The sequence below is a fragment of the Natrix helvetica genome (assembly GCF_964273705.1).
Source record: "Natrix helvetica genome assembly, chromosome: 7".
In the NCBI taxonomy this organism is placed as follows: Eukaryota; Metazoa; Chordata; class Lepidosauria; order Squamata; family Natricidae; genus Natrix; species Natrix helvetica.
In genome coordinates, this window is record NC_138558.1 from 10,692,019 (window position 1) to 10,712,189 (window position 20,171).

The 20,171-nt window shown below is 42.5% G+C and overlaps 1 protein-coding gene across 1 annotated transcript in view; it reads right to left on the reverse strand.

The window, feature by feature from the left end:
* The window catches only part of PRKG2 (protein kinase cGMP-dependent 2), a 98,738-nt gene extending 81,457 nt beyond the window's left edge, over positions 1-17,281 (reverse strand). Inside the window, exons 1-2 of the mRNA XM_081960372.1 lie at positions 17,096-17,281; positions 9,668-10,198 (exon numbers count right to left, since the gene is read on the reverse strand). Coding sequence (XP_081816498.1) covers positions 9,668-10,185 — 518 coding nt within the window. The 5' untranslated portion in view covers positions 10,186-10,198; positions 17,096-17,281. The remainder of the gene's footprint in view (positions 1-9,667; positions 10,199-17,095) is intronic.
* Between the last annotated feature and the right edge of the window lie 2,890 nt (positions 17,282-20,171).

Here is a 20,171-nt window from a genome sequence, read left to right on the forward strand (position 1 = left end):
AGCTCACCTTCCAGGAACAAAGATCAACACGTATCAAACTCAGAATGCTTCACCATAAGGAAGTAGAGGTATAATGGACTTCCCTCACATTGCACGTTCCAGGTGTGGGACACAATCCATCCTTCCTAGTCTGGATGATTGCTGGGAATTCCAGAAGGTTATTTGGTTGTCATTTGGACAGGACAAGTGTGAGTGACAACTAAAGGTGTTTCTTCACTGCCTGTTGTGGCTCGCCGGCAGCCAGCGGAACTGGTAGCAGACTCAGACAGTGGGGAGGTCGGGGAGGAACAGGGGACAGTCCTGGAGTCTGGAAAAGGCTCTGATGAGGGCTCTGTGTCAGAGGGAGAGATGGGGCCAGGCCCGTCTGACAGTTATCAGCTCCCAAAACTCTGCATGGCCTTTTGGGGGTTTTTTTTTGTGTGGTTTTTTTTTTTTTTTGCAAAAAACGAGGCGTGCAGAGGGTTTGGGAGGCCTGCAGAGTGCAAAAACTTTGTTTTTTAATTTACCTCTTCAAAATCATGGTACGCCTTATATTCCGGTGCGTCTTATAGTCTGAAAAATACGGTAAATGGTTTCAACTCCTCCCTTCGGGACACCACTAACAGGGCATTGCATGCCAAAACAGCTAGACATGGAGACAATTTTTTTCCCTTGTGCCATCACTCTGCCAATCACCTAATCCTCACAGTACTATCTAATGTCTCTCTGTACATTTACCCATGTACTACAGTTATAGTAGTATTATTATCCTTATCTTCTTTACTACCTTCTCTTAATATTATTATGATTATTATTACTCTGTTGCTTTCCATGTACACTGAGAGCTTCTGCATTGGAGACAAAGTCCTTGTGTGTCTAACCACATTTGGTCAAATATTTTTTTTTCTGCTCTATTCTGTCCTGTTCCATTCTATTCTACTGCATTCCATTCCATATGTTCTGTTCTATTCTATTCTATTCTATTCTATTCTATTCTATTCTTGTTGATGCTGCTGTTGTTAGTTGCGAAGTCATGTCCGACCCATCGCGACCCCATGGACAACGTTCCTCCAGGCCTTCCTGTCCTCTACCTTCCTCTGGAGTCCATTTAAGCTCACTCCGACTGCTTCAGTGACTCCATCCAGCCACCTCATTCTCTGTCGTCCCCTTCTTCTTTTGCCCTCCGTCTTTCCCAGCATTAGGCTCTTCTCCAGGGAGTCCTTCCTTCCTCATTAGGTTTGAATTCTATTCCATTCCATTCCATTCCATTCCACTCCGTTCCATATAGAAGAAAACACTGTCACACTAGGACAGCTAAGGACAACTGAAACTATCTCCTCCCATAGGCTAGGGATGAGTGTGATGAGAAGAGAGATGAGAGATGACATGAGAGATGAGATGAGATAAAGACAACGCCGTCGGGACATGACAGGAAAAAAGAGGTGATTGGGAGGTTGTGAGAAAATCCCCCCCCCCCCCGATCACAATAGCTAGTCATGGACCATCCTGACCTTCTAGAAGTCTCAAATTCAATATTTAGGAGTGAATGAAGCTGTTATCTGTTATAATCACTGCTTCCCTGAGGGCTTAGTGTTTGTAGACATTTCTCCTCCTCAATCTCTGATGTTGGAGGAGCCAGAAACATTCGTCTTCCTCTCAGCGATAAATATCATGGTTTTATGCTGAACAGACTGTCCAATGCCTATAGAGCTGGTTGCTTTTTTTAATCAAATTGTCAAAGGGACCCATAGTTAGAAGATGGGACAAAGCATAAATATCACATCTCGCCGTTAGTATTTTTTTTCACATTTAATCAGTGGTGGGATTCAAAATCTTTTTTACAACTGATTCTGTGGGCGTGGCTTGGTGGGCATGGTGTGGCTTGTTAGGCGTGGCAGAGGAAGGATAGTGCAAAATCCCCATTCCCTCCCCTCTCCTGGGGGAAGGATACTGCAAAATCCCCATTTCCTCCCCTCTCCTGGGGGAAGGATAATGCATAATCCCCATTCCCACCCATCTACAGGGGAAGGATACTGCAAAATCCCCATTCCCTCCCCTCTCCTGGGGGGAAGGATAATGCATAATCCCCATTCCCACCCATCTACAGGGGAAGGATACTGCAAAATCCCCATTCCCTCCTCTCTCCTGGGGGAAGGATACTGCAAAATCCCCATTCCCTCCCTACCTCACTAACCTGCTTTCCAGCTGCGTTCTCCTGTGCAGGGCAACAAAAGAAGACCCAGCCAATCAGCTGGGATGCTGATCAGCTGGGACTCGGGAGGCAGCAAATAGAGGAGGGCGGAGTCAGCCAGAGGTGGTATTTGCCGGTTCTCCGAAATACTCAAAATTTCCACTACCAGTTCACCAGAACCGGACAGAACCGGCTGAATACCACTTATGCATTTAATACTGTTGCATTCAAAGAAAGGGTAACTCCCTTTTTTAAAATATCTTTAGGCTTTGCATTCTTGATAGACATCCAAGAAGGAAGGTAAGGAGACTACTGGCTGTTCTCAATCCCGCTTCCCTTTTCTCTGCGGTCTCTATTTCCTTCTCACGGAGGCCAAATTCCTTACGGGTTTCATTTATATAAACTCTCAAAAGTTCCTTTCTCCTTGGGAGCTGCGTATACCACACACTGACCCATAAGAGTTATCACCTGTTTCCATAACAACACGGAAAAATTATCATTATGTGTCACAGAAGGCAGCTAATATTTCGGCTTCTTACTCATGTAGCTGCTAAAAAACTGGAAATGATTATTGCCTAACTCTTGACCTGCTCCCGACCAACAGCAGTTTGTCTTAAACCAGAGGTGGGAATGTAAACAAGGGCCAAATTTAATGGGGAGGGGGATGACACAATCAACACCCTAGTTAACAACTAAAAGCTACATGACCAGGAGCCATATAAATACAATATATAGAACAGTAAAGTGAAGGACGTAGTGGCTTAGTGGCTAAGATGCTGAGCTTGCCGATCAGAAAGGTCAGCAGTTTGGCAGTTCGAATCCCTACTGCTGCGTAATGGAGTGAGCTCCCGTTACTTGTCTCAGCTTCTGCCAACCTAGCAATTCGAAAGCATATAAAAATGGAAGTAAAAAAATAGGAAGCACCTTTGGTGGGAAGTTAACAGCGTTCTGTGCGCCCTCAATGTTTAGTCCTGCCAGTCACATGACCACGGAGACATCTTCGGACAGCACTGGCTCTTCGGCTTTGAAACAGAGAGGAGCACTGCCCCTTAGGGTCGGGAACGACTAGCACATATGTGCGAGGGGAACCTTTATCTTTAAAGTAAAGGAGGCCCTCCGGATTTTACTCCACTAGTCGTTGCAGACTAGAGGGGACCCTGCTTGCCTGTGTGTCAAGGCCACTAGACAACTTTGTCCAAAGACGATCATGTGGCCAGAATGACATCACGGAGCGCTGTTACCTTCCCACCGAAGTAGTACCTATTTATCTACTCACATTTGCATGCTAGGTTGGCAGCAGCCAGGGAGAAGAGGGGAGCTCATCCACTGCATGGTGCTCAGGTTTCTCACCTGGGCTGCCAGCTTTCCAGCCAACAAGCCCAGTGTCTTAACAACTGAGCTACTGCATTGTTCACATAGAACAGTCCAGTACACAAATTCTGGAAGAGAGAAGATCCCAGACGATGGTCTCCAGCACACGTTTGAAAGCTTTGAAGAATAAACCTTTGGCTCCTCGGCACCTACTCAACATGATCCTGGGACATGTATATTCATTACGGATGGCACAATGTTCATATATACTTAGAACTAAGGAGAAATTTCCTGACAGTTAGAACAATTAACCAGTGGAACAATTTGCCTCCAGAAGTTGTGAATGCTCCAACACTGGAAGTTTCTAAGAGATTGGACAACATTTGTCTGAGATGTTATACAGTTTTCTGCCTAAGCAGGGGGTTGGACTAGAAGACCTCGAAAGTCCCTTCCAACTCTGTTATTCTATTCCATTCCATTCCATCCCATTCCTATTCTATTCTTTCCTATTCTTATTTCTATTCCATTTCATTTCATTCTATCCTATCCTACCCTATTCCTATTATATTCCTATCTCTATTCTTTCCTCTTCCTCTTCCATTCCATTCCATTCTATTGAGGACTTATTGTTTGAATGATGTCAAGCCTATTTCAAAGCTTAGGATTCAACATTCATGTACTTCCTGCCTTAAAACGGCAGGAAATCGTGTCACCAAAGTTCAGTCATCAGGGAAGGTTGGCACAGCTGCATAAAACAGGTCTGAATCTTAACATGTCATACGGACTGCTGGTTGCCCCGATCTGACTTAAAAGCCTAATAAAATGATTGCCAGTTCCAGTGTCAAATTCTGGCAGAGTGTCATCTCTCAGAACTAAAACTTGCAGGAGCAGATTAAATATTTATTCAGACCAGAAGTTTGTTCTCACAAGTCTAACACATCTATAATTTAAAAAAACAATAACATATGTCCGCCTGCCCTTTTGATGGGTGATCTCTTATTTTGTGGTGCAGACTAGGACTTCATTTAGAACCAGCTTTTGAGTTCAATACAGGTAGTCCTCAACATGCAACCACAACTGAGCTCAAAATCTATGTTGCTCACTGAGAAATTCGTTAAGTGAGTTTTGCCCCATTTTGCAACTTTTCTCGCCACATTTGTTAAGTGAACCCTCGCAGTTCTTAAATTAGTAACACAGTTGGTTAAGTGAATCTGGTTTGCAACCGTCATAAATATGAGTCAGTTTTCAGGCACCCAAATGTAAATCGGTGACCATGGGGATGCCGCAATGGTCGTAAGTGTGAAAAATGGTTGTGAGTCACTTTTTTTAGTGCGGTTGTAATTTTGAACAGTCACTAAATGAACTGTTGTAAGTTGAGGGCTATCTGTACAGGTTTTCTGATGGGTAGTGTAGTGTACTGAATGCATATAGTTGTGTTAACTGTGCCAAAGTGAAACTAACCTTTAGATGACCCTAACTGTTAACTGTGCCAAAGTGAAACTAACCTTTAGATGACCCCAACTGTTAACTGTGCTAAAGTGAAACTAACCTTTGGATGACCCCAACTGTTAACTGTGCTAAAGTGAAATTAACCTTTAGATGACCCCAACTGTTAACTGTGCCAAAGTGAAACTAACCTTTGGATGACCCCAACTGTTAACTGTGCTAAAGTGAAATTAACCTTTAGATGACCCCAACTGTTAACTGTGCTAAAGTGAAACTAACCTTTAGATGACCCCGTTAACTGTGCTAAAGTGAAACTAACCTTTAGATGACCCTAACTGTTAACTGTGCTAAAGTGAAACTAACCTTTAGATGACCCTAACTGTTAACTGTGCCAAAGTGAAACTAACCTTTAGATGACCCTAACTGTTAACTGTGCCAAAGTGAAACTAACCTTTAGATGACCCCAACTGTTTTGGAGGGAAATGTAGAACATTTATATTTGGGTGGGCTTTTTCTAGTTCTATGATTGGTTAAGGCCCTGTGGGCCTAGAATATAAATCACGGGCATTTGCCTGCAGTTCCTCAGTTTCATTTGTGAATCAATAAATGCTGTTGCAACTATGCTGGTCTGGTTCTTGCCTACTGAAGCCCAACACCCAATAGGTAGCCTGCAAGGAGATGTCTAAAATGTAGCAACCACATCTTGAAACCTTGAAAGAACAAAGCTTCTAGAATGCAAGTAGTCCTCGACTTACCACCATTTGTTGAGCAACTGTCCAAAGTTATAAGAGCAAAGTGACTTACAACTGTTTTTCACACTTACGACCATTGTAGCATCCCCATGGTGATGAGGAATTTTGACGTGATCAAAATTCGGATGCTTGGCAACTGATTCATATTTATGACGGTTGCAGTGTCCTGTGGTCACGTGATCCCCTTTTGCAGCCTTCTGACAAGCAAGTCAATGGGGAAGCCAGATTCACTTAATGACTGTGTTACTAATTTAACAACTGGAGTGATTCACTTAACAAATGAGACAAAGAAGGTAGCAAAATAGGGCAAAATTCACCTAACAAGTGTCTCACTTAGCAACAGAAATTTTTGGCTCAATTGTGGTCGTAAGTCGAGGACTACCTGTATTCACCTTAACTAAAATACAGTTTTCTTCCTGGCTTTGGACCTTGACTGGTTCAAATTTACTGAGTGTACCTCTAGAACAGAGAGGGAATTTGAATCAGAACCTCCCAACTCTTGGTCCAATCACTCCAAAATGTTTCACATGATATTCTAAAAAATCAATGTTTCTCAACCTCAACATCTCAACGTTGTTGCTAACATAACAACTGCAGTGATTCACTTAACAACTGTGGCAAGAAAGGCCATAAAATAGGGCGAAATTCACTTAACAACTGTCTCGTTTAGCAACAGTAATTTTGGACTCCATGGTGATCATAAGTCAAGGACTACTTGCAGTGTTTTTCAACCTTGGTAACTTTAAAGTGCTTTTTTTTTTTTAAACTCGCAGAATTCCCCAGCCAACATTGCTGGTAGGAGAATTCTGGGAGTTGAAGTCCACGTATTTTTAAAGTTGACAAGGTTGAACATGCTGTGCTAGAAGAACAGGAGATAGGATGAAAAGGAAGAGCAGAAAATAATATCACCAACTGTGTGCCATGGTACACGACAAGGCAGCATCTTAATCAAGTTCTCGTCATTTTAATAATTGTACTTTTCCTCTAGCCTCTATTTAAATTTGTGCATCAATTAGAAATGTAGAGAACAAGAAGAAGAAAACGGCACTTTGTAGAAGCTGCCTAGCTTTGTTGTTGGAAATCAGTTTTTTTTTTTTTTACTTGGGAATGGCATTGGTTGAACAGCATTTCTAAGCCTGGGATAATATTTGGTGTTGTTTTTTTTTCCTCCTTGTGCTCCATTGCAGGCATCAGGCTACAAAAACACGCCTAATGTGTCCATGCGCCACAATTATCTTAAGTTGCAAAGACACAGACTGATCACATTGGCAAAAAAAGAGAGAAGAAAATCTTCACAGGGAGCAGAATGAAAGCACAAAGAATGAGGCCCACATTTAGAACGACTCCCCTGGACCTTAAAGCAAAAACAGCCCACGGTTTCTTCATTTGGAAGAGCCATTTATAAAGTAGTCAGTTTTACATTTAAGAACTGGCAACAGCTTTTGTGCACCAGCCTGAACAATGAGCTCTTCTCCCTGCTTTCTTCTTTTCATCCCAAGTCTCTCTCCTCTTATGCAGTTACAGAGGCAAGGTCCTCGGAGAACAAATACTTCCTTGCAGGCAACGAATCTCTTTCACAGAATGTATGTATGTATGTATGTATAGGGTAGGATAGGGTAGAATAGAATATGAATGGATGGAATAGAAAATAGAATAGAAAATAGACTAGACTAGACTAGGATAGGATAGAATGGGATAGAATAGAATAAAATAGAAAATAGAATGGAATGGAATGGAATAGAACAGAACAGAATTCTTTATTGGCCAAGTATGATTGGACACACAAAGAATTTATCTGTGGTGCATATGCTCTCAGTGCACATAAAGGGGGGGGGGGGGAGAAGAAAAAAAAGAGGAGAAAAATACATTCATCAAGAATCATAAGATGCAGCACTCATTGATAGTCATGGGTTACTAATAAGCAATCAAATCATACTAGGAAACAACAGAACAATATAAATCATAAAAAAGTACAAGCCAAGTATGATTGGACACATAAGGAATTTGTTTCCGGTGCGTAAGCTCTCATATGTATATATGTATTTCATTCATTCATTCATTCATTCAATAAATAAACCAGAAGTTTAGGGAATTTGGCATCCACAAAATTGGATGGATGGGTGGGTGGGTGGGTGGGTGGGTGGGTGGGTGGATGGATGGATGGATGGATGGATGGAAGGAAGGAAGGAAGGAAGGAAGGAAGGAAGGAAGGAAGGAAGGAAGGAAGGAAGGATGGATGGAAGGAAGGAAGGAAGGATGGATGGATGGTTGGATGGAAGGAAGGATGGGTGGATGGTTGGATGGAAGGAAGGAAGGAAGGAAGGATGGATGGATGATTGGATGGATGGAAGGAAGGAAGGAAGGATGGATGGATGATTGGATGGATGGAAGGAAGGAAGGAAGGAAGGAAGGATGGATGGATGATTGGATGGATGGAAGGATGGAAGGAAGGAAGGATGGATGGATGATTGGATGGATGGAAGGAAGGAAGGAAGGAAGGAAGGAAGGAAGGAAGGAAGGAAGGAAGGAAGGATGGATGGATGGATGGTTGGATGGAAGGAAGGAAGGAAGGATGGATGGATGATTGGATGGATGGATGGATGGATGGAAGGATGGATGGTTGGATGGAAGGAAGGAAGGAAGGATGGGTGGATGGTTGGATGGAAGGAAGGAAGGAAGGAAGGATGGATGGATGGTTGGATGGAAGGAAGGAAGGAAGGATGGATGGATGGTTGGATGGAAGGAAAGAAGGAAGGATGGATGGATGGATGATTGGATGGATGGATGGATGGATGGATGGATGGATGGACGGACACACTATGCCATGGCACCAATGTGGAAAGAATTTCAGAACCAGTAAAACAGAATATTTGTGAATGAAACAAGAGGTCCTTGGTGCCCTCTGAGGTTGGTTGTTTTATGGCAGATGTTTCATTATCCAAACTAGGTGACAAACTAGGGTAATGAAATGTCTACAAGAAAACAACCAAACTCAGAGGGCAACAAGGACTCCTTTTAGAGCTCTAAATATGCAACCTACGATTTAACAGTGGGCCCAGGACTTAAATTACATCCATCATATAGAAACTACTTGAGAATCTTTTTAAAAATAAACACCATTCCATCTAATACTACAAGACAAAGCTGATATCCTATACTGGGGTTTTTCAACCCAACATGTTAAGAAGCCTTTGTTCCTAATCCTTAGCCCTAATGGGCAGACAGAATCCCCCAAACACACAGCATCATGGCTTGTTACATGCAAACTACCGTATTTTTCGGAGACGCACCTTTTCCCACCAAAAAAGAGGGTAAAAATCTGGGTGCATCTTATAAAAACGAGCATTTTTGGCCTCCCGAAACCCCAGCCCTTCACAACAATGGACATGCATATGCTTTGGGAGGCTTGTAGAGTGCTCCTGGGGGCTGGGGAGGGCAAAAATGAGAGAGAAACAGGTGTGTTTTTTTGGCAAAAAGCTGGCCTGTTTTTCACAAGAACGGGCCATTTTTTGCTTGTTTTTGCTCCCCCAGCCCCCAGGAGCACTTTGCAGGCCTCTCAAACTCTCTTCGTGCCCCATTTTTCACAAAAGAAACGAGGCATGCATAGGGTTTGGGAGGCCTGCAGAGTGCAAAATCTTTTTTTAAAAAAAATTACCTCTTCAAAATCTTGGTGCATCTTATACTCTAGTCCGAAAAATACGGTAGCTTTCGATGTCCATTGCACTACATTTCTGTATCACATACACACATGCCCTCCTGCCCAGATGGATCCTAAGATGCCCTTCTAGGACCAGAGTGGAAAAGCCGGCCTCGAAAGGCAGCCGAAAGATAAACGGAAAGAAAGAAAAAGACTGCAACTGATTTTTCATATTATGACAGCAGCTGGCTAGAGTCAGCCTGAGTAATCATTCTGGTCAATGCACAACATGATGTGCTAAGCACACCGATTCCCCCATCTTATGTAAGCCTGAAGGAGAAACATGCTCACCTGGAGGCCTTTCGGACACGGGCTTTTTCGAAAGAAAAGCGAGGTTGCTCCGTTAGGTCATAGGTCCGGGTAGTTGGCTCTGCTGACACCCCTTCTTTTGCGCCCCTTCTCCTGTTGCTGCCTGCCGCCTGGCTGGCCCTGGGTATCTCTGTGAGGCTGGGGAAAAGGAAAGGATTTGTCCCTTGAGTGACCACGACATCTTGTAGCTTGTTCAGTTGGAGGCATTTACATTTCAGCTCTTCGGTGAGGTCTCCGATGGTCTTCGTTTGCTTGGCCAGCTGCTCCTGAAGCTCCAAGATGTGGTAGCTCCTCTCGTGCAACTCTTCCTCCTGCCTCTTCAGCTCTTTCTCCAGCTCCCAGATCTTGTTTCTCAGAAGATCGGCTGCTCCGGTGATCGTGCTGATGCTCAACCCCTGGTCTTTCAGGACCTTGCCGCAACTGGAACAACCAAAAGGACAGCTTCCGACATGGCTGACCGAACGCCGCATGTACCTGGGTTTCACCGAACCATTTCCCATTGGGGCTGGTGACCTAGGCAAAGGAGAGAGAGCAAACCTTGGGACAATGTTCTACAGGAGGATGTCAAGGGAACAATCAGAGCCTAGACTATCTATCTATCTATTTTCTCTCTCTCATCTATCTATTCTCTCTCTCTCATCTATCTTTTGTATCTATCTATCTATCTATCTATCTATCTATCTATCTATCTATCATCTATCATCTATCTGTCTGTCTGTCTATTCTCTCACACACATCTATCTTTTGTATCTATCTATCTATCATCTATCTATCTATCTATCATTTATCTATCAACTATCTATCTGTCTATTCTCTCACACACATCTATCTTTTGTATCTATCATCTATCTATCTATCTATCTATCTATCATCATTATCTATCTATCTATCTATCTATCATCTATCTATCTATCTATCTATCTATCTATCTATCATCTATCTATCATCTATCCTCTATCTCATCTATCTTTTGTCTCTATCTATCATCTATCTATCATCTATCTATCATCTATCATCTATCCATCATCTATCATCTATCTATTCGCTCTCTCTCATCTATCTTTTGTATCTATCTATCTATCATCTATCTATCTATCTATCTATCTATCATCTATCTATCATCTATCTATCTATCTATCCTCTCTCTAGCATCTATCTTTTGTTTCTATCTATTGCCTCTATCTATCTATCGTCTATCTATCATCTATCTATCATCTATCTATCATCTATCTATCTATCCATCCATCTATCTATTCTCTATCATCTATCTTTTGTCTCTATCTATTGTCTCTATCTATCTATCATCTATCTATTCTCTTTCTCTCTCTATCTTTCATTTATCTTTTGTCTCTGTCTATTGTCTCTATCAGTCTATCTATCTATATTCTCTCTCTCTCTCTCTCTCTCTCATTTATCTTTTGTCTCTATTATCTCTATCTGTCTGTCTATCTATCTATCATCTATCTACTCTCTCTCTCTCTCTATCATTTATCTTTTGTCTCTATCTATTGTGTCTGTCTGTCTGTCTATCAATCTATCTATCTCTGTTTATTCTCAGCTATCTTTTGTATCTATCTATCCCCTCTCTCTCTCTCTCTCTCATCTATCTTTGTCTCTATCTATTGCCTCTGTCTGTCTGTCTGTCTGTCTATCTATCTATCATCTATCTATCTATCTATCTATCATCTATCTATCTCTATCTATCTATTCTCTCTCTATCATCTATCTTTTGTCTATGCTTTCTATCTATCTATCATCTATCATCTATCTATCTCTCATCTATCTATTCTTTCTCTCTCATCTATCTTTTGTATCTATCTATCTATCTATCTATCTATCTATCTATTATCTATCTATCTATCTATCTATCTATCTATCTATCTATCAATCATCTATCTATCTATCTATCTATCATCTATCTATCATCTATCTATCTATCTATCATCTATTCTCTCTCTCTCTCTCATCTATCTTTTGTCTATCTATTGCCTAGTTTTGCCTATATCCCTCGTTTTCTTATCCTCAAACTTAAATTCTGAACTCAGATAATTGGCAGGAAAAAACCAAAATTTAGAAATCTAGGACTGGAGAGGTGAGCTGAGGAAAGAAACTATTCCCTTAATCCTTATAAAAGAGCTGATTTTTTTTAAAGGGGAAAATGAACAGAAATTTGCATATCACACAGGTTTGTTTGTTTTTTAAAGCACCAAAAAAGTGGGAAATCTCAACAGAGCACTTTGCAACCCAAACCAAGAGAGACGCAGACTGTCACATTTGAAAATGCCAAAAGTAATCAAACTGCCAGGTGTGTGTTCCCACCTACCCACCCACCCCCAGTAATTCCTACTGATTTTGCCACCAAAGGATTTTCTTCATGCTGCTTCAATCTCATTTATTGTTTAGTGCTTTCCCAGGCTCAACACTTCTCGGCATCATGCAAGTTTAAAAGACTTTTTTGACAGGGTATTTTTATTGAGCATCTGAGCAAAGCAACCTGGACAAAAAAATGGAACAATTCATAGATTATGTCCGCAGCATGGAGAAATCCTTAGATGTTGTGTGAATTGTTCCCCCCCCCCACAAGGCCAACATTTACTACCAACCTGCCTTCCATTGAGAACCTGTACACTGCATGAGTCAAAAAGAGGGCTGTGAAAATATCTACAGACCCCCCCCACATTCTGAACATAAATTGTTTTAACTTCTGACACTATAGGACTCTGCACACCAGAACAACTGGACACAAGGACCGTTTTCCCCCGCATGCCATTACTCTGCTAAACAATTAATCCCCACAACACTGTCAAACTATTTACTAAGACTGTAGTACTATTCTTCTTCTCATCCTTCCTATTACCTAGCTCATTTTCTATTTATGACTATAATTTTGTTGCTGGTATCTTTACAATTTATGTTGCTTTATTTAGTTTTCTAGAATGATTTATGTTGATTGCTTATTTAGTATCCTATGACTATCACTAAGTGTTGTATCTTATGATTCTTGATGAATGTATTTTTATGTACACTGAGAGCTTATGCACTGAAGACAAATTCTTTGTGTGTCCAATCACACTTGGTGAATAAAGAATTATTTTTCTATTCTATTCTATTATTCCTATTCCTATTCCATTCCTACTTCTATCCTATCTTATTCTTTCCTATTCCTATTCTATTCCTATTCTTATTCTATTCCTACTCCTACTCTATTATATTATATTCCTATTCCTACTCTATCCCTATCCATATTCTATTCCTACTCCTACTCCTACTCCTATTCTATTCTATTCTACTCTATTCTATTCTATTCCTATTCCATTCCTACTTCTATCCTATCCTACTCCTATTCCTATTCCTATTCTATTCCTATTCTTATTCTATTCCTACTCCTATTATATTATATTCCTATTCCTACTCTATCCCTATCCATATTCTATTCCTACTCCTACTCCTACTCTATTCTATTCTACTCTATTCTATTCTATTCCATTCCTACTTCTATCCTATCCTACTCCTACTCCTACTCCTACTCCTATTCCTATTCCTATTCTATTCCTATTCTATTCCTATTCTTATTCTATTCCTACTCCTACTCCTATTATATTATATTCCTATTCCTACTCTATCCCTATCCATATTCTATTCCTACTCCTACTCCTACTCCTACTCCTACTCCTACTCTATTCTATTCTACTCTATTCTATTCTATTCCTATTCCATTCCTACTTCTATCCTATCCTATTCCTATTCCTATTCCTGTTCCTGTTCCTGTTCCTGTTCCTGTTCCTATTCCTATTCCTATTCCTATTCTATTCCTATTCCATTCCATTCTATTCTCTTGGACAAAATGCCACAATTCTAAACGCATATAACCAAATAAAAGAATTCTTTTTTTTCTCTGTGGCCTCTATTTCCCCAAGTCAAAAGGTCTCCCAACTGGATACAGGTAAATGATCATTTCCTGATCCAGAAGGAAGCACAAATCTAAGAACAAGCAGAAGTTTGAAAATTACATCTGGCTAATTGGCATCTTTCATGATGGGCTTAGAGCCCTGATGACTATTTTTATATCTTCCCATTATAACATCGAGCAAGTAAAAATCTCCCTTTTAACTCAAACTGAATGGAATTCTCTTGTTTTTAGGTGGTCCTCGACTAACAACGGTTCGTTTAGTGACCGCTCATGGTTACAAAGGCACTGAAAAGAGTGACTTATGACCATTTTTCACACTTATGACTGTTGCAGCATCCCCATGGTCCGGTGATCAAAATTCAGATGCTTGGCAACTGACTCATATTTATGACGGCTGCCGTGTCCCAAAGTCATGAGATTAACTTTTGCAACCTTCTGACAAGCAAAAATCAATGGAGAAGAAAGATTCATTTAACAACCACGTTACTAATTCAACAACTGCAGTGATTCATTTAACAAACGTGACAAAAAAGATGGTAAAATAGGGCAAAATTCACTTAGCAACACTTAGCAACAGAATTTTTTGGCTCAATTGTGGTCATAAGTCGAGGGCTATCTGCATTCACTTTAACTAAAATGCAGTTTTCTTCCTGGCTTTGGACTTTGACTGGTTCAAATTTACTGAGTGAGCCTCTAGAGCAGAGGAGAAATTTGAATCAGAACCTCGCAATTCTTAGTCCAATCACTCCAAAATGTTTCACGTGATATTCTAAAAAAATATATGGTATGTTTCTCAATCTCAACACCTTCAAGATGTATGGCCTTCAACTCCCAGAATTCCTCAGTCAGTCTGAAAGTTGGAAGTCTACACACCTTAAGGGTGCCAAAGTAGATTAACACAGATCTACAATATCTTACGTTTTTCTCTTTGGGTAAAAAATATAGCTTTTAGTGAAGCAAAAAAGTAAACAGTTGAAAAAACAGAGCCCATCAATCCATCAGAATAGAGCTGGAAGGGACCGTGAAGGTCATCTAATCCAACCCCTTGCTCAAGCAGGGGACCCTCTACAACTTGTGACAAGTGACTGGTCCAGTCTCTTCTTGAAAACCTCCAGGAATGAAGCATCCGCAACTTCTGAAGTCCCCTTATGACTTGAACTTTTCCATTAGGATCCATTGCATCTAAAATCCACATTCACACATAAAGAGTGCTGATGTTTCCTCAACCTACTACATTTAAGTTGTTCTCGATGATAAGCTACATGATGACAAGGGACTTGAATTAACCCATTTAGGGGACACCAGACTGGAGAAATTGGACTCGTAAACTTGTAGTGATCACCAAAACTTTGGTTGCACAGAGAAATAAAAACCTTCCATGTCTCTCTCATTCTTGCATCCCACTGATAAAGCGAGGCAGTTAAACAGAATACTCCTATTACATAAACTTGATTTATCCCCATGCTTTATGGCATGGAGAAAGGGACCAAAAACAAAAAAAACCACCACCAGGCATGGATTTATATCTCTTTGATGAAAATTATCCTAATCATAATCTCTTCCTTGACATTTGTCAAGAAATTGTCGAGATTCCTTGACAATCTCTGCTCGCAATAGCATCTCTTATGCCACCAGGCTCGAAATTTTGGGCTTGGACAATCTGGAACTATGCCACCTACGGTCTAACCTAAGCGTAGTACACAAAATTGTCGGCTACTACGTCCTACCTGTCAACGACTACTTCAGCTTCAACCGCAATAATACTCGGGCAAACAATAGATGCAAACTCAAAGTAAACAGCTCCAAATACGATTGCAGGAAATATGATTTCAGCAACAGAGTGGTCAACGCCTGGAATGCTCTACCTGATTTTACATCCTCAAACCCTCACAGCTTCAATCTTAAACTGTCTACCGTGGACATTCCTAAGAGGTCCGTAAAGGGGGCGTGCATAAGCGCAGCAGTGTGCCTACCGTCCCTGCCCTACTGTCCCCGTTTATTTGTACTCATTTCCTTTGTCCATGTCCATGTTTATACTTATACCTGCTACCTTGTACATGTTCGACAAACTAAATAAAAGAAAAAAAGGGGGGAAATTGTCCAATCGTCTCCTCCAAAAAATGTAGAAGGGATATAAACATTGCAATTGGGAGGGGAAAGCCTGAGATGCAATCCATTACGGAAAGAAGAGATCACAATTTGGTGCACACAAAAGCCTCCTCTTAAGTGGACAACATGAAGCCTCTTTGGTGATTGTCTCCTGTCAGAGTCAAGGGCCAGGAGACACGGGATTTCTGTGGTTCTCTGAACCTCGCTGTATTTTGAACAGTAACATGTGGTACCCAAAGCCCACCAACTTTGAAGTGAAAGCTTTCTTCTCACCATGATGGGTCCTGAAGCAACGCTTAGGCTCCCTTCCAACACAAGCCTACAGACCACTGGCAAGCAAGCATCTCTCACAGAGAATATCTGCCTTAAAGCCCCCCACCTCCACCTCCAGCCTAGAGTGAGACAATAAATGGTGAATTGGGGGGGGGGGGGTTTGCATTAAAACATTAGCCTAGTGGGTTGTTATTACCAACATAACAATCAGCAAGCAGCTAGGGTTAACTAGCAGATTATTCTCAAAGGGGGGGGGGTTAAAAACCAATAAAATTTTGTTTTTAAAAAAAGGGGGGGTCAATCCTGCCGGACCCCTTCTTTCTTTCTTTGTTCTTTCTTCTTTCTTTCTTTCTTTCTTTCTTCTTTCTTTCTTTCTTTCTTTTCTTCTCTCCCTCTCTCCTTTATCCCTTCACCCCCTTCCTATCTTCTGGACCCCTTCCATCTCCCTCACTCCTTTACCCCATCACCCCTTTCTTATCTTCCAGACCCCTTCTTTCTTTCATTCCTTCCTTCCTCCCTTCCTTCCTTCCCTCCCTCTCTCCTTTACCCCATCACCCCTTTCTATCTTCTGCACCCCTTCCTTCCTTCCCTCTCTCCTTTACCCCATCACCCCTTCCTATCTTCTGCACCCCTCCTTCCTTCCTTCCTTCCTTCCTTCCTTCCTTCCTTCCTTTTCTTATCCCTTCACCATCCCTCCATCCCTCCATCCCTCCATCTAATTCATCTCTCTTTCATCCCCACGACACCCCGCTGCACGTTACCCACGCGCGCTGGAGGCAGGCAGGCAGGCAGAGGCGGCCAAGTGAGCGCGAGCGGGACAGTCCCGTCCTGAAACGGAGACCAAAGTCGTCCCGCGGAAAGGAGGAGGAGGACGGGGGGGGGCGTTCCTTGCGCCCCCGACCGTCTTCGCCTTGCCCTTCTCCAGCCACAAGCAGCGGGAACAGGATGCCGGCACCCCGCAAGGCACCGCGGTGTCTCCGTCCTCCTTCCACGCGCCAAGTGCCGGCAGGGTCCCCCGACATTTCCCCCACCCGGAGCCGCCTTGCCCCGCGCGCGCGCGCCTGCGTCCTCCTTCGCCTCTCGCCTTCCCGCAGCTCCGCCGCCTTGGCCGGACTCACCTGCCCCGCTCGGGTGGTGGGGCCGCCCTGGCCGCGCTCCCCCCCCTCCGCTTCCTTCGCCCTCGGAGAAGACGGAGCCGGCCGGCGGCGTCCAGGCAGCGAGCGAGCGAGAAGCAGCCAGGCGGAGCAGGCAGTGCGCAGAAGACGGGCAGCGCGTAGCCTGGGCACCTCTGCCGCCGCCGCCGCCCCGCCTGCTCGGGGAGAGAGAGCCGAGGAGGACCGTCAGGCACGCAGGCTGGGGGGGAGGGCTGGCTCGCGCGGGGGGTGGGGGAGAGGAGGGGGAGGAGGGGCGAGGCACCGGCCCGCCTGGGCGAAGGGAGGCAGCGGCGCCTCCGCCACCTCGGGCCCGCGCGCCAAGGACCCGGCTTGTTTACTCCCGGAGGGCGCGCGGCATCCCTGAGGGCGAGGAACCCGGAGGGATCGGCTCGGTGGGCTTCCCACGTGCTTTGCTGAGGGGGGGGAACTTGCAGGTGTGAATGCGGTAGTCTAAGTGGAGGGAGGGGTTCTTTTCTTTCTCTCTCTCTCTCTCTTTCTCTGTTTTCCTTCCATCCATCCTTCTTTCTCTTTTCCTCACTTCTTTCCTTCTTTCTCTTTCTTTTCCTTTCTTTTCCTTCCTTCTTTCTTTTCCTTCCTTCCTTCCATCCATCCGTCCGTCCTTCCTTCCCTTTTTATTTTCCTTCTTTCCATCCATCCTTCTTTCTTTCTTTCCTTCCTTCCTTCCCTTTCTCTTTCCTTCCTTCCTTCTTTCCTTCTCTTTCATTTCTTTCCCTCCTTCCTTTTAACTTTCCTTCCTTTCCTCCCTCTCTCCCTTCTTTTTCTTTTCCTTTCCTTCTCTTTTCCTTTCTTTTTCCCCTTCCTTTCTTTTCCTTCCTTCCATCTTTCTTTTCCTTCCTTCCTTTCCTTTCCTTTCCTTTTTCTTTTCCTTCCTTTCCTCCCTCTTTCCCTCCCTCCCTGCATTCTCTTTTTCTTTTCTTCACTTCTTTCCTTCCTTCTCTTTCTTTTCCTCTCTTTTCCTCCCTTCCTTTCTTTTCCTTCTCTCTTTCTTTTCCTTCCTTCTTTCCTTCCTTCCCCTTTCCTTTTCCTTTCTTCTCTTTCTTTTCTTTACCTCCTTCCTTCTCTTTTTCTTTTCATTCCTTTCCTCTCTCCCCCCCCCTCCCTTCCTCCCTCTAACTTTAACTTTAAGAAGCCAGCACAAGTTTGTCACAAACAGATCATGCCAAACCACTCTTATTTCATTATATGGCAAAGTAACTAAATTAGTAAACCAGCAAAATGCTGTGGACATAGTATACTTATATTTCAGCAAGGCATTTGACAAAGTAGACCACAACATACTTCTTGGTAAGCTAGAAAAAAGTGAGATGGATAGCATCACCAGGTTGGATTTGTAACTGGCTGGTAAACTGCACTTAGCGAAGAGTCCTTAATGGTACTACATCTACATGGCGGGAGGGAAGGAAGCAGTGGAGTACCACACGTGTTTCATCTTAGGCCCTGTACAAAATCTTCATAAATGGCTTAGATGAGGGAATAGAAGGGGAACTCATGAAATTTACAAATGACACTAAACTGGTAGGGATAGCCAACAATGCAGAAGACAAGCTCAGGATCCAAAAAGATCTTGAATCATGCTCCTTATCCAACAACATGACATTTAATGTGGAGAAAAACAAGGTTTTACATCTAGGCAGGAAAAACCAAAGATGCAAGTACAGATCATTAGGCTAAACCTGGCTCAAAAACAGTAACTGTGAGCGGGACCTTGAAGTCTTAGTGGATGATCATTTAAACTTCAGCCAGTAGTATGCGACAGCAGCCAAAAAGCCAATGCAATCCTTGGTTGTATAAACAGAGAGATAGAATCAAAACCGCGTAAAGTATTAGTACCGCTTTATAAATCATTAGTAAGGCCACACTTGGAATACTACATCCAGTTTTGGTCAATTCATTACAAAAAAGATGTTGAGACTTTGGAAAAAGTGCAAAGAAGAGCAGCTAAGATGATTAAGGGCCCGGAGACGAAAACATATGAAGGAACCATTGCAGGAACTGGGTATGTCTAGTCTAGAGAATAGGGGTACATTATAGCAGTATTCCAGTATTTGAGGTGCTGCCACAATAAGAGGGGGTCAATTTATTTTCCAAAGCATCAGAAGGCAAGGCAGGACACAATGGTTGGAAACTAATCAAGGAGAAGCAAGTTGGAATTAAGGATAAATTTTCTAACAGTGAGGACAATTGACCAGTGGAACAGAAGTTGCCTTCAGAAGTTGTAGGTGCTTTATCACTGGAGGTTTTTAAGAAGAGACTGGACAGCCACTTGTCTGATATGGTATAGGTTCTCCTGCTTGAGCATGGGGCTGGACTAGAAGACCTCTAAAGTCTCTTCTAGCTCTATTCTGATTGACAGATTCTCTCTTTTCCTTCCATCCTCCCTCCTTTTTATTGTTCTCTCCCTCTCTCTCTTTCCTTCCTTCATTCCTTCCTTCCTCTCTCCCCCCTCTCGTCTCTTTTCTATTTCTATCTCTTTTCTTTCCTTCTTCTCTCCCCCTCTCCTCTCTTTTCTTTCTTTCTTTTTCTATTTCTACCTCTTTTCCTTCTTTCCTTCCTTCCTTCCTTTTCTTCCTTCCTTCCTACTTTATTTCTTGTTCTCTTTCTCCCTTTTTCCTTCCTTCTTTCCTTCCTTCCTTCCCATCTCAGTTTCTCCTACTTACATTGCTTCTTTTTTTTTAAAAAAAATGTATGCTGCCTATTCCTCTTTAGGGCATTAACCGACTTACAGGTAATGGTGCCCATAATCTTGTTTCCAATCAGGCAGAGAAGGTCTTTAAAAACTCTGTTAGACCAAATATAGACGTGTATTGTTATGGAAATTTTATAAGTTGACTGAATGTTTAATACTGTTTAATTTGACTAGTTTTGTTTGTACTGGAAAGCATGGCACCCAGGTGTCACATTGCTCATGCATTGATTTGACGTTTTTATAAAAAAAAACTTTAAAAAATAAAATAAAAACTCTGTTAGAATCCCCAAGAAAGACTGAGTTTGACTGAGAACAACGTAAGCGGGAAAGAAT